Source organism: Mustelus asterias, chromosome 18 (genome assembly GCF_964213995.1).
Source record: "Mustelus asterias chromosome 18, sMusAst1.hap1.1, whole genome shotgun sequence".
Classification (NCBI taxonomy): domain Eukaryota; kingdom Metazoa; phylum Chordata; class Chondrichthyes; order Carcharhiniformes; family Triakidae; genus Mustelus; species Mustelus asterias.
The window spans coordinates 15,095,881-15,111,011 of NC_135818.1; the positions used below are offsets into that span (position 1 = coordinate 15,095,881).

General features: G+C 47.4%; 1 protein-coding gene across 1 annotated transcript in view; it reads right to left on the reverse strand.

Moving 5' to 3' along the window:
• LOC144506970 (fibulin-7-like) overlaps window positions 1–15,131 on the reverse strand; it is a 45,258-nt gene that overhangs the window by 17,390 nt on the left and 12,737 nt on the right. Inside the window, exon 2 of the mRNA XM_078233442.1 lies at window positions 3,107–3,263. Coding sequence (XP_078089568.1) covers window positions 3,107–3,263 — 157 coding nt within the window. The remainder of the gene's footprint in view (window positions 1–3,106; window positions 3,264–15,131) is intronic.

Here is a 15,131-nt window from a genome sequence, read left to right on the forward strand (position 1 = left end):
CTAGGAGTTTGGGCTTGATATCCAGAATCTTTAAGTGTTCCAACAGATGTGTTTACAACGATTGTAGGGTGGCCAACCCTCCAGGATCAATCTTCAGGACACTGCTGTGGGCAACCCTTGGGAAAACTCATTGGGACACCAAAAAAGATTGTTCTTCTGTCATTTTATCTGAACATTTCTCTACAGCAAATATCAACAGCCTCAGACCTGTTAGAACTTGGGGGAGGTGTGGCCTAGTGGTATTCTCGCTAGACTATTAATCCAGAAATTCAGCTAATGTTCTGGGGGCCCGGATCTGAATCCCACCAGGGCAGATGGTGGAATTTGATTTCAATAAAAAATATCTGGAATTAAGAATCTACTGATGACCATGAAACCATTGTCAGTTGTCAGGAAAAACCCATCTGGTTCACTAATATCCTTTAGGGAAGGAAATCTGCCGAGTTAACTTGGTCTGGCCTGTATGTGACTCCAGAGCCAATGCAATGTGGTTGATTCTCAATTACGCACGGGCAACTAGGGATGGGCAATAAATGCTGGCCAGACAGTGATGCCCATGTCCCATGAATGAATAAAAAAAACAAGATGAGGGTGGTGAATCTATGGAACTCATTGCCACAGAAGGCAATGTGGAGGCCAAGTCATTGAGTGTATTGAAGACAAAGATAGATAGGTTCTTGATTGGTAAGGGGATCAAAGGTTACAGGGAAAAGACGAGAGAATGAGGTTGAGGAACTTATCAGCCTGGATCAGATGGCAGAGCAGACTCGATGGGCCGAATGGCCTAATTCTGCTCCTATATCTTCTGATCTTATGGAAAGGAGGAGGTGGGTTGTGGGGGTGGGGAGGGGGAGGCTGTTTGGCTGACAGTCAAGCATCATCCAATTGGGTAATGAGTCTTTTAGCTTTCCAATTGGTGTAGGAAGGCAATGTGTCACAGGTTGGATGTGTTGGCTGACTAATGGCTGGAATGTGGCCAGATGTCATTGACTCATAGAATCCTGACTGTGCAGAAGGAGGCCATTCAGCCCATTGAGTCTGCACCAACTCTCTGACAGAGCATCCTACCAAGGTCCTATCCCCATAATCCCACATATTTACCTTGCTAATCCCCCTAACCTACACATCTTGGGACCCTAAGAAGTAATTTAGCATGGCCAATCCTCCTAACCTACGCATCTTTCAACTGGAAATAAGAGCTAGTAATAATAAAAGTGGACATGCAGATTTTTGTGCGTCATACAAATCTATCCAGTTCACTCCTGTCCTCCAGGAAAAGAAAGCTACTGGACTTACCTGGTCTGGCCCACACGAGGCTCCCGTCACACACCGATGTGGATGACTCTGGTCATCTGAGGCGGCCTAAAATGCCACTCAGTTGTTACATCCCACTTGGCAATTAAAAGTGGGCACCAAAGGCCAGCCTTGCCACTGACAATCCAAAGAATGAATTAAAATAAAAGGAGCTGGATCGAGAAGGTCTTAACCTCAGGTATCTCCCTCACATGAATTCAGGACCAGGGTGAACTAGCTTTGATTGCCGCAGCGAACTGGCAGAGAGGAATTCCCCAAATATTTCCCGACATTCCCCCCTTTACTAAAAAAAGAAATCTTTCCTTGCCTTTATCAGGAGATCACGTGGGTTAGAGATTGTATATATTGTGATACACAAGGAACTGTAATTGTGTGGGTAAGGCTGGACAGAACAAAGCTTAATTCTTCTCCAGGTCTGTCGTTATGTGCGTGTATACCTTAACTGGTTGGAAGGGTTGGTCTAGGCAAGGTTTAAATTCATATGCCGGAGACAATGCTTTTTACCCACACTCAGCCTCTTTACATTATTGTAAATCAGAAATCTATCAATATCTGCTTTAAACATAGTAAATGACCGAACTTCCACAGCCCTCAAATATGGATTAAGGAGTGCCTACTTAAGTAAGGGTTATATTATTAAGACAGATTGCAGAGACAGCTTGCCATGAAAGAACAAAAAAGAGACTAGACTGAGTATTGAAGATTAAGGTGAGCAAATTGAAGTGTTTCACGTGAGGGTGGCACAGTGGTTAGCATTGCTGCCTCACAGCACCAAGGACCCGGGTTCAATTCCCGACTTGGGTCACTGTCTGTGCGGAGTCTGCACATTCTCCCCGTGTCTGCGTGGGTTTCCTCCGAATGCTACGGTTTCCTCCCACAGTCCAAAGATGTGCAGGTTAGGTTGATTGGACATGCTAAGTTAACCCTTAGTGTCCTGGGATGTGATAGGTTAGAGAGATTAGCAGTGAAACTAAGCAGGGAGAGGGCCTGTGTGGGATTGCTGTCGGTGCAGACTTGGTGGGCTGAATGGCCTCCTTCTGCACTGTAGGGATTCTATGATTAAAGGAATCGAAATGGCAGAGAGGGTGACACTATGTCCTCTGGTGGAGAAGTTCACTCTGTATTATTATTCATTCATGGAACATGGGTGTCGCTGGCTGGGCCAGCATTTATTGCCCATTCCTAGTTGCCTGAAGCCACTTTGCTGTGACTCTGGAGTCACATGTAGGCCAGACCGGGTGAGGACAGCAGATCTCCTTCCCTAAAGGACATTAGTGAAACAGATGGGATTTTCTGACAATCAACAATGGTTTCCTGGTCATCAGTAGATTCTAAATTCCAGATATTTTTTATTGAATTCAAATTCCACCAGCTGCCGTGGCGGGATTTGAACCCGGGTCCCCAGAACATTAGCTGTGTTTCTGGATTAATAGTTTAGCGATAATACCACTAGGCCATCGCCTCATAACAAGTGCCAAAACATTAAAACTAAGCCCTGCCTGTTAAGAGGTGGTGTTACTTCCTCACACAAAAGGGTAGTTGGAATGTGGAACTTCATCAGCAACAAAACTGATGAGGCTTTGTCAATCGAATGTTTCAAAACTGAGATTTTTGTTAGGCAAGGGTTATAAAACCAAGGCATGTCATGGAGTCAGGATACAAGTCAGCCATAGTCTTACTGAATGGCAGAACAGACCTCAGGGACTAAGTGGCCTCTTCCTAATAGGGAGGGTCTGAGGCCTGGAGAAGGAATCTCCTCGCCCTGGGGCCTAGTCATACTTTGTGCACTTACCATTGTGCTTGGAAGCCTGTTTGTTCACCGTGTTCTGCAGGAGACTGAGCTTTCTCTTCATCATGCGCATCCCTTGTGTATACTGGGCTTCCTGAGTGGAGAGCAGTTTCTGCATCTGCCGAATGGCACTCAATACCTGATGCTTGCTGGGACAGCTCTGCAAGAAGAAACCATGGTATAGCGTGATGATACTGTGCCGTTTTGCCATATTTTGTGTTTAAAGTGGGTTGCTTTAAGAGGCAGTGTTTTGCTATAAAAGAGTTGTTTTGTCTGGGAAACATACAGCAGATACTAAAAATGCAGGCTAATAATTGATTTTCGCTCAGAATGCATTACTTTGGAAAGTTAATCTACCTTTTGTTTGTTTAAGTTCTCCTGGGATTTTAGACTAGGTATGGAGAGTCCTGTGATTTTTCGATTAGGTATACTGACAGAGACAGAGTCATGCAGTCAATGGGAGGAGCTCAGCTTGCAGGAACAAAACAGTTCCATTTTCATTTTAAAATACAAGCAGTTGCTGCCTGGAGCTGCCAGAATAAAGCAGTGTCTCTCTGTCTCGCCCTCTACAAAGGCTTTCTGAAAGCTCCATACCTGGTTACCTAAGTCAAAGCAAGTATGGCTGTGGTTTGCTAACTAATTTTAAAGAGAGGTTTAAGTCTATAAGAGAAATATTGCTTGTTTGGAACTCACAGTTAACAATCAAGAATTGTGTCTTGTCAAGTTGAAGTATTGTTCAGTTGTTACAAGTTAAGCTAATTAATTTGTTATAGTAAAACTGCATTGTTAAATAAAGTTTGTTTTGATAAAAAAACTTTCTAGTTTATCAGGAGAATCATGCCTGGAGTGAAATCATCCTATCCTCACATTAAAGCCAAAATAGAAAATTGTTGGGATCTAGTCTAACTTCATAATATACCTTGTGGTTTCTAAAATGGTTCCCTAATAATAGGTGCAATATGTTACTTCTTGCACATCCACATTGAACACAAATTCACCAAGAAGAGACCCTGTCAAAGGACTTGCAAGGTCTGGTGAACTCTCAATCACTAAACCCAAGGAGAACCAAAATATTCAATTTCTGCCAATATAAGCCACTTGCTGAAAGGGGCTATCATGAAGAGTCTTGCTGGCATGCCTAGCGAATTGTCACTTTACTGACACACTCACCTATTAGGTGTCAGTCATGGCTTGGTTGATAACACTGCTGTTTCGGAGTCTGAAGGCTCAGGTTCCAGAGATCTGAGTGCAAGATACAGGCCGACACCAAACGTGGTCCTGTTGGTTGTGTCATCTTTCAGATAAGGGTCGGGATTTTCCGATCTCGTTCGCCCGCCACAAGTGCCAGTGAGAACGGAGAATTTGGCGCTCAGCCAAAACTCCATTCACTGCAGCGGGACTGGAGAATCCCAGCCACGGGCGAGGTTGGAGAATTCCACCCAAGGTATTAGACCGAGACCCCATGTTTCCTTTCAGAAGCCAGAGCACAATTCCTAAGAAGGGTCGGGAGCTTTCCTGCAATGTTTTGATCAATAATCAACCCTCAGCCAATATCACTAAAGCACTAGTGAAATTTCACCTTGCTATGGTCATCAGGTTGAGGGTTGTTAATACTGTAAAATGGAACAATTTCTTATTCCAGCTAAATCAGACACCCCCAGCTCCAGAAACAGTGTAATTAGGTGTGGAAAATAACTCCTTTCATTCATAGATTCCATAGAATCCTTACAGTATAGAAGGCGGCCATTCGGCCCATCGAGCCTGCATTGACCACAATCCCACCCAGGCCCTATTTCTGTAACCGCACATATTTACCCAGCAAATCCCCTGTCACTAGGGTCAATTTAGCATGGCCAATCAACCTAACCCTCACATCTTTGGACATTCCATCCCAACAGTTCATTCAAGTGATGACTCCAACTCTTCCCATCATTCCAGTACGGTAATGTATCAATGTCGGCACGGTGGCACAGTGGTTAGCACGGCTGCCTCATAGCGCCAGGGACCCGGGTTCAATCCCAGTCTTAGGTGACTGTGTGGAGTTTACACATTCGCCCCATGGCTGTGTGGGTTTCCTCCGGGCACTCCAGTTTCCTCCCACACTCCAAACGATGTGCGGGTTAGGTTGATTGGCCATGCTAAATTGCCCCTTAGTGTCAGGGGGACTAGCAGGGCAAATACGTGGGGTTACGGGGATAGGGCCTGGGTGGGATCATTGTTGGTGCAGACTCGATGGGCTGAATGGTCTCCTTCTGCACTGTCGGGATTCGATGATTCGATGATTCCATGTGCATTACTGCACCAACGGAACACTTTCAATTCCCTCAACAACTTGTGGCTTCTCTGAATGGACGTCAACTTGGGCCAAATGCATAAGCAGGATTTTCCAGCCTCGCTCCTTCTGAAACTGTAAAATCCCACCTGAGGTCAATGGACCTTTCCATGGGCCGCCCCTCACCCGCTCCGATTCCCCTGGCGGGCGGGATGGTAAAATTCCGGTCATAGGATTCTCCTGCACTGAGATTGAACTCACTACATTCAGCTGTCCAGCTTGTCACAGAGCGACCCGATACAGAAAACACACTATCGTTCTTCTGATGAGAAGGAGCAGCCAACAGCATTCTGATTAATCTCCGGAGCCTCGACGCACATACCTCCTCCAAAAATAAAATGAAAGCCTTTCGCATATCCTCTGATTCACCATTAGTAATGGTAGCAGAGTGGCAATTTAAATATATGTATCAAATATAAGTATACATACACACACAATATGACACAATAATAGACTATACATAAACTATGATTAGCACTATCGCATTAAGTTTATTTATTAGTGTCACAAGTAGGCTTACATTAACACAGCAATGAAGTTACTGTGAAAATCCCCTAGTCGCCACACTCCGGTGCCTGTTTGGGTACACGAAGGGAAAATTTAGCATGGCCAATGCACCTAACCAGCATGTCTTTTGGACTGTGGGAGGAAACCGGAGTACTCGGAGGAAACCCACGCAGACATGGGGAGAACGTGTAGACTCCGCATAGACAGGGACCCGAGCCGGGAATCAAACCTGGGTTCCTGGTGCTGTGAGGTAGCAGTGCTAACCACTGTGCCACCGTGCCACCCCATCAAGGGAATGCTGTTCATTTTCACACACTGTGCATGAACAGAAGCTCCTGCACCTCTGTTGCTTTTTCTTAACTCAGTTTCACAATGATTGGAAATGCACAGTTCATGATGATGAATAAAGAGGGGACTAGCTGACAGCTTTTCAAAAAAGGTGCCTGAGGAGTATGTCCAAAATATAGACACACCCACAGCAACTTGACTCAACTCTGACTTAATTAAAGGTTTGATAACAGTGTTCTTCAAGTACTTAAAAGACTAAAACTGTTTTAATGTAAGCCCATAATTAGTATGGAATTAGACTGGAAAATTATATAGGTGAGAGGGTATTAGTTTACTTTGGAAATGAAACTGACAGGCAGTGACTAGTGGGGTGCCACAGGGATCAGTGCTGGGACCCCAGTTATTCACAATGTATATTAATGATTTAGCTGAGGGAACTAAATGTAATATCTCTAAATTTACAGATGACACAAAGCTGGCTGGGAGGGTGAGCCGTGAGGAGGATGCAGAGATGCTTTAGTGTGATTAGGACAAGTTGAGTGTGTGGGCATGTGCATGGCAGATTCGGTATAATGTGGATAAATGTGAGGTTATCCACTTTGGTAGCAAAAACAGGAAGGCAGATTATCTGAGTGGCTTTAGAGGGGAATGTACAATGAGACATGGGTGTCCCCGTACACCAGTCGCTGAAGGTAAGCATGCAGGTACAGCAGGCGGTAAAGAAGGCCTTCATTGCGAGAGGTTTTGAGTACAGGAGCAGGGGTGTGTTGTTGCAATTATACAGGCCTTGGTGAGGCCACACCTGAAATATTGTGTGCAGTTTAGATTTCGTCATCTGAGAAAGGATGTTTCTGCTATAGAGGGAGTACAGTAAAGGTGTACCAGACTGATTCCTGGGGCAGCGGGTCTGACGTATGAGGAGAGATTGAGTCGGTTAGGATTATATTCACTGGAGTTCAGAAGAATGTGGAGAGATCTCCTAAAAACCTATAAAATTCTAACAGTAGACACAGGAAGGATGTTCCCAATGGCGGGAGAGCCCAGAACCAGGGGTCACAGTTAGAGGATGTAGAATCATCGAATCCTACAGTGCAGAAGGAGGCCATTCAGCCCATTGAGTCTGCACCAACCACAATTCTACCCAAGCCCTATTCCCATAACCCAATGCATTTATCCCAGCTAGTCCCCCTGACACTAAGGGGCAATCTACCATATTGGTAAATTGAAGAGCATTATTATCCCGGCTTAGGTGGACTGTGGAGTCTGCACATTCTCCCTGTGTCTGCGTGGGTTTCCTCTGGGTGCTCCGGTTTCTTCCCAAGTCCAAAGACGTGCAGGTTAGAAGCCTTAGAATGCAGAAAGTGGCCATTTGGCCCATTGAGTCTGCACCGACCACAATCCCACCCAGCCCCTATCCCCGTCATCCCATATTTACCCTGCTAGTCCCCCTGACACTAAGTGGCAATTTAGCATGGCCAATCAACCTGACCCGCACATCTTTGGAGTGTGGGAGGAAACCGGAGCATCTGCAGGAAACACACGCAGACACGGGGAGAATGTGGAAACTTCACAAAGACAGTAACCCAAGCCAGGAATCGAATCCGGGCCCCTGGCGCTGTGAGGCAGCAATGCCAGCGTGTCGCCCAGGTGGCTTGATCATGCTAAATTGCCTCTTAGAGTCCCAAGATGTGCAGGTTAGGGGGATTGGCCATGCTAAATTGCCCCTTAGTGTCCCAAGATGTGCAGGTTAGGGGGATTGGCCATTCTAAATTGCCCCTTAGTGTCCCAAGATGTACAGGTTAGGGGGATTGGCCAGGCTAAATTGCCCTTTAGTGTCCCAAGATGTGCAGGTTAGGGGCATTGGCCATGCTAAATTGCCCCTTAGTGTCCCAAGATGTACAGGTTAGGGGCACTGGCCATGCTAAATTGCCCCTTAGTGCCCCAAGATGTGTAGGTTAGGGGGATTGGCCAGGCTAAATTGCCCCTTAGTGTCCCAAGATGTACAGGTTAGGAGGATTGGCCAGGCTAAATTGTCCCTTAGTGTCTCAAGACATGTAGGTTAGGGGGATTAACGATGATAGCTGTGTGGGGTTACGGGTAGGATGCTCAGTCGGAGATTTGGTGCAGACCCGATGGGCAGAATGGCCTTCTTCTGTATCGTATTGATTCTGTAGATGTGAATCGATAAAAAACTCCAGACATAGTTCACCTTCTGCTCTGCCTGGATAACATTACATTGGTGAGGTGATTCTGAAACGTGTTTCTTGTATTTAATTGGCAGTGAAGCACAGTGTGTTGGCCAGGGGTATGAAAGGCGCTATACAAACGCAGCAATGACTTTCTTCCTTACTAAGATTTTGCTGGATTTGGACAGATTGCCTCTATACTTATACTGACTGTCGGAACAGGCTCAATGTGTTAAATAGTCTAATCCTCTTCCCACAAGATGGTATATGTCGACCACATTGCATGGCATGGTGAGCTTCCTATAATGATGCTAACTGACAATGAAAGGGATGTCTGAAAATTCATTTGAATTCAATACTCGGCTCCCAGTGATGCTTGTCCAAGGCTTTAGCTCACTCACTAATTTATCAACTCTCCAGATCTTGACTGGAACATTTCAGATCCTGAGGGGTATTGACAGGGGGGATGTGGAGAGGATGTTTCCCCTTGTGGGAGAATCCAGAATTAGGGGTCACTGTTTAAAAATAATTGATCTCCCATTTAAAATGGAGATGAGGGAAATATTTTTCACTCAGAGGGTGGCGAGTCTCTGGGACTCTTCCCGAAAAGGCAATGGACACAGAGTCTTTGAATATTTTAAAGGCAGAGATGGATAGATTCTTGGTGAGCAAGGGGGTGATAGGTTATTGGGGGGGGGAGGGGGGGGTGCAGGATGTACATGGGTGGCACAGTGGTTAGCACTGCTGCCTCACAGTGCCAGAGACCCGGGTTCAATTCCGGCCTCAGGTCACTGTCTGTGCGGAGTTTGCACATTCTCCCCGTGTCTGCGTGGGTTCCCTCCGGGTGCTCCGGTTTCCTCCCACAGTCTAAAGATGTGCAAGTTAGGTGGATTGGCCTTGCTAAATTGCACCTTAGTGTCAGGGGGATTAGCAGGGTAAATACATGGGGTTACAGAGTTAGGGCCAGGGTGGGATTGTAGTTGGTGCAGGCTTGATGGGCTGAATGGCCTCCTTCTGCACTGTAGGGATGCCATGATTTGAGGTCACCGTCAGAGCAGGCGTGGCCTTATTAAATGGTGGAGCAGGCTCGAAGGGCCGAATGGTCCACTCCTGCTCCTGTTCATATGATAGAAATCATAGAAATCATAGAAACCCTACAGTGCAGAAGGAGGCCATTCGGCCCATCGAGTCTGCACCGACCACAATCCCACCCAGGCCCTACCCCCACATATTTTACCCGCTAATCCCTCTAACCTACACATCCCAGGACTCTAAGGGGCAATTTTTTTAACCTGGCCAATCAACCTAACCCGCACATCTTTGGACTGTGGGAGGAAACCGGAGCACCCGGAGGAAACCCACGCAGACACGAGGAGAGTGTGCAAACTCCACACAGACAGTGACCCGAGCCGGGAATCGAACCCGGGACCCTGGAGCTGTGAAGCAGCAGTGCTAACCACTGTGCTACCGTGCCGCCCAATGTATCAAATGTATCAAATCTCAGGATGCCACAGGTTGATGATATTGTTCAGATTCAAGACGTTTTCGTCAAAACACTGATTTTCCACTGTGGGCAAAGACATAATCTGATGCTGTGAGGCCATTTGTGGGCCCCACACCAGAAATGAGGCCAGAAGCCTGCTCAGATCTTCCAAACTTCAGGATGACCCTGGAGAACGGGAGGAAGTTTTGTTTTCAGTGTAGTCATCACTGCAATATGGAGAACTCAACAACCAACTTGTACACAGCAATCTCCCACAAACAGCAATGTGGCAATGGGCAGGCAATCTGTTGTGACGATGTTGGTTGTGGGATAAATATTCAGTTGGGCACGAGGGAGGACTCCCATGATCTTGTTAAAGTTTAAACTGAATTTATTAGTGTCGCAAGCAGGCTTACATTCACACTGCAATGAAGTTACTGTGAAAATCCCCTAGTCGCCACACTCCGGCGCCTGTTCGGGTACACTCACTGAGGGAGAATTTAGCACGGCCAATGCACCAAACCAGCACGTCTTTCGGACTGTGGGAGGAAATCAGAGCACCCGGAGGAAACCCACGCAGACACGGGGAGAACGTGCAGACTCCACACAGACAGTCACCCAAGCCGGGAATCGAACCTGGATCTCTGGCGCAGTGAAGCAGCAGTGCTAAACACCGTGCCACCCCTTCTCCAGAATCTTCTCCAGAATGGTGCCATGGGATCTCTTAGATCCACCCGAGAGACCAGAAGGGTGCTTGGTTTAATGTGTTGTTCAAAGGATGGCACCTCCGACAGTGTAGCAGCGCTCTCTCATTTCTGGGAACGTCATCCTGCATACCATGGATTTCCAACTCAGGCGAGAGCGCCTGAACACTCAATTGGAATCATGAAGATTCTTGTCTGAAAAGGCCCATCAATGTTATACAGCTCTACAAACGTGGGGTGAATTTTAAGGCCCTGCCCCCACCCCAACCAACGCACTGGCATATTTGAAGGTGGTCAGGGATAGGGGAACTGGTGGAAAGCCCACCGTGTACATAGAACAAAGAACAGCACAGCACAGGAACAGGCCCTTCGGCCCACCAGGCCTGCGCTGGTCATGTTGTCCTATCTAGACCAACCGCCTGTCTCCCTCTATCCCCCGCATGTTCATGTGTCCATCCAGATAAGTCTAAAATGTCGTTAGCTTATCTGCCTCAACCATCTCACTTGGCAGTGCATTCCAGGCCCCCTCTGTGTAAAAAACTTCCCCCGCACATCTCCACTGAATCTTCCCGCCCTTACCTTGAACTTGTGTCCCCTTTGTAATTGTCATTTCTGCCCTGGGAAAAAGCTTCTAACTGTTCACCCTATCTATACCCCTCATCATTTTAGAAACTTTTATCAGGTCGCCCCAGGGTGAACAATCCCAGTTTATTCAATCTCTCTTCATAGCTAATGCCCTCCATACCAGGCAACCTCCTGGTAAACCTTTTACCTGTCTGAACCCCAAGCTGACACCCATCTTACAGGGGGAAGGGCCAGCACCGCCCACTCTTAGGCCTATTGAGGTTCCTGAGTGGCCAATAATTAACCACTGAAGGGCCTCATTCCACTATGATAATACATGCGTCTGGGAAGGGTGGCTTGCCCAGCAGGTTTCGTAAAAGCAAGGGGGCAGGGGAGGGGGGGGGGGGCGGTGGTAATACCACCTTTTGGTGGATTCCCTATGCCCATCAGGGGCGTGCCTCCATGTTGGTATCCCTACTTTGTGCCTCCCTCAATGGCCTCCCCCCACCCCTCCTGCTGGGATCCCCAATCATTCCCTGACCAAAATACCCGGACTTACCTTCAAGTCCCCTATCTCTGTTCCTCCTTCCTGGGGAGTACATGCAGTGCCTACAGCGGCCAGACTGCCTCTGTCACTCCTGGGACTATAGACCTGTCAGCCAGATTGCCCTGTAGTTTTTGAGGATGGGACACCCCATCGCTGAGGGGGCGGAGATCCAAATTTAGTCTGATTGAGGCACCCCCCAGTATTATTCTCACGGAACAGTTTGATTTCAAGTAGAGGTGGCAGTGACTGACTGCTCGACTGGGGATGGAGGGGGCAAGGGAGTGTACAAATAATACATACCCCCCATAAAAGTCATCCCATGGACTGTGAACAAGCACATCTTAACAGACAATGCTGGGCCTATCAAACAAGCAATGTTTGCTCTCCTTCACTCATGACAAAAGATTTAACAACTCGTAACTCTTTTGTTGCTACGTAGAGAGAGGTCCCCAGGATGTTCCTTCCATTGTTTGTCTGAGCAGCAACATGGTAGTGCCGCTGTGTTGTACATGACTGAGAGGAGTTCGAGGGGATTCCAGAGCGACTCCATTAGTTTATATATTAGTGTCACGAGTAGGTTTACATTAACACTGCAATGAAGTTACTGTGAAAACCTCCTCATTGCCACACTCTGGCACCTGTTCAGGTAAGCACAACTTTCAGTAAAAACACAGACTGAAAGATACACTCAGGAAAAGGAGGTTTTTGCTCACAGCCCTCACTTTGGCTAAATTGTCTAAAACAAAACACATAATTAGAGACACTGGCTGGATTTTTACCCTTTTTAGTACAAGTGCCAGACGGGCGTGGAACTGGGAGAGTTTCAGATCCGTCTTTTGGGCGTGTTTTCAGGCCCCCCCCATACACACACTGGCTGCAACGTTCTGAGTGAGCCTGTTGCTTGCTGCAGAAGGCTGTGGGCGGGGCTTAATGCACCCAAAAGCATGCAGAGGGAGGTAGTGCGCATGTGCAGATCTCTGATGCTGCACATACGCATTAGCAGTAGCAGGTGTCTGACAGGCAAAGAGCGCTGTTAGGCCCCTGCTGCTGCAGGCAGCCTCAAATCCAACCCCTCCCCCCCTGCAATTGCAGGGGCCCTTGGCCCGAGATGCAGTCCCTGCCGCACCCCCCCCACCCTCCCGCCCAGACCGATCGCGGACCGTTACCTCCCCTAGCAATCGCAGTCCCGCTACCGATCGTTGCAGAGTGGCAGTGGACCCCTCACCCCATTAGCCCTGCCCCCCACTATCCCCACCCTCAATGTTCCTGGTCCCTGGCACTGGCCCCTGCAACAGCGCAACACGGTCATAAAATACTGCCCATTGAACACTCGTTTCCCTGACCCTTCCCATGTGAAGAACCAACAGACCTCATTTCATAATTATTCTCTAATTGTGGAAATTGACAGTAAATCATCTGATTTTCTGCACAGCAACGAAGCCAAGTATTTACAATGGAAGTTTTAGTAAGAGTCCTTTGTGTATTTTCTTGGTTAGCTTTTAGTACCCACCCTATTTAGATTGCACAGATCCACAGACTACAGCATATTGTCTCAGACCCTGCTGTTGTTGGTACGGGCGGCACAGTGGTTAGCACCAGGGACCTGGGTTCATTTCCAGCCTGTCCATGTGGAGTTTGCATATTCAAGATACTCCCGGTGTGCTGTCCTGGCCAATATTAATCCCTCAACGAATGTCACAAAAATCAAGTTATCGGATCATGAACCTATTGCTGTTTCTGAGAGCTTGCTGTTAACCAAGTGTTTGATGTGTTGTCTAAATTGCAACCTTGGCGACACTTGGAAAGTATTTTGTTGAACGTCAAACACTTTGGAATGTCATGAGATAGTGAAAGGCGCTATATAGATTAATTTTCTTTCTCTAAAATCATAGAATCCTTACAGTGCAGAAGGAGGCCACTCAGCCCATCGAGTCTGCACTGACTCTCTGACAGAGTTTCTTACCCAGACCTTCTCCCCTGCCCTATCCCTGTAACTCCACACACTTACCATGGCTACCAGTCCAAAGATGTGCGGGTTAGGTTGATTGGCCAGGTTAAAAAAAAAATTGCCCCTTAGAGTCTTGGGATGTGTAGGTTAGAGAGATTAGCGGGTAAAATATGTGGGGGTAGGGCCTGGGTGGGATTGTGGTCGGTGCAGACTCAATGGGCCGAATGGCCTCCTTCTGCACTGTAGGGTTTCTATGATTCTATGATTCTATGGCTGATCCATCTAACCTACACATCTTTGGACACCAATGGTCAATTTTAACATGGCCAGTCCACCTAACCCGCACATCTTTGGACTGTGGGAGGACACCGGAGCACCCGGAGGAAACCCACGCAGACACAGGGAGAATGTGCAGACTTCCGCACAGACAGTGACTCAAGCTGGGAATTGAATCCGGGTCCTTGGTGTTGTGAGGCAGCAGTGCTAACCACTGTGCAAGTCACCAGGATGGGCCTGCGGCATGGTGGCACAGTGGTTAGCACTGCTGCTTCACAACGCCAGGGATCCAGGTTTGATTTCCGGCTTGGGTCACTGTCTGTGTGGAGTTTGGACGTTCTCTCCGTGTCTGCGTGGGTTTCCTCCGGGTGCTCTGGTTTCCTCCCACAGTCTGAAAGACATGCTGGTTGGGTGCATTGGCCATGCTAAATTCTCCCTCAGTGTACCCGAACAGGCGCTAGAGTGTGGCGACTAGGGGCTTTTCACAGTAACTTCATTGCAGTGTTAATGTAAGCCTACTTGTGACACTAATAAATAAACAAACAAACTACTGACTCAGGGGTGACAATGCTACCCAAATGAGATACAGCTAAACCTACTATTGAGAGGTCATGAGGTCTCACACCCAGACTCACATAGTGACTGCCCCAAAGAGTAATGGTCACATCAGGGAGACAGAAGTATTGTGCTCATGTTGCTGGACTCATTATCCAGTGGCCCAGGCTAATGAATCTCTGGAATTCTCTGCCCTTTGAAGCAGTGGAGGCTCCCTCGTTAAATATGTTTAAGTCACAGGTAGATAGATTTCTGATCAATAAGGGAATTAAGGGTTATGGGGAGCGGGCGGGTAAGTGGAACTAAACCACTATCAGATTAGCCATGATCTTATTGAATGGCGGGACAGGCTCGAGGGGCTAGATGGCCTATTCCTGCTCCTATTTCTCATGTTCTTATGGCGTGGGGACATGGGTTCAAATCCCACCATGGAGGCTGATGGGATTTAAGTTCAATTAAAAGGTGGAAAATAAAGCCCGTCTCTGTAATGGTGATCATGACAACTATCATCGATAGTTGTCAAAAACTGTCCACTCATGTCCTTTAGGGAAGGAAATCTGCCCTCCTTACCTGGTCTGGCCTACATGTGGTTTCAGACCTACAGCAATGTGGGTGACTCTTTACCACTCTCTGAAATG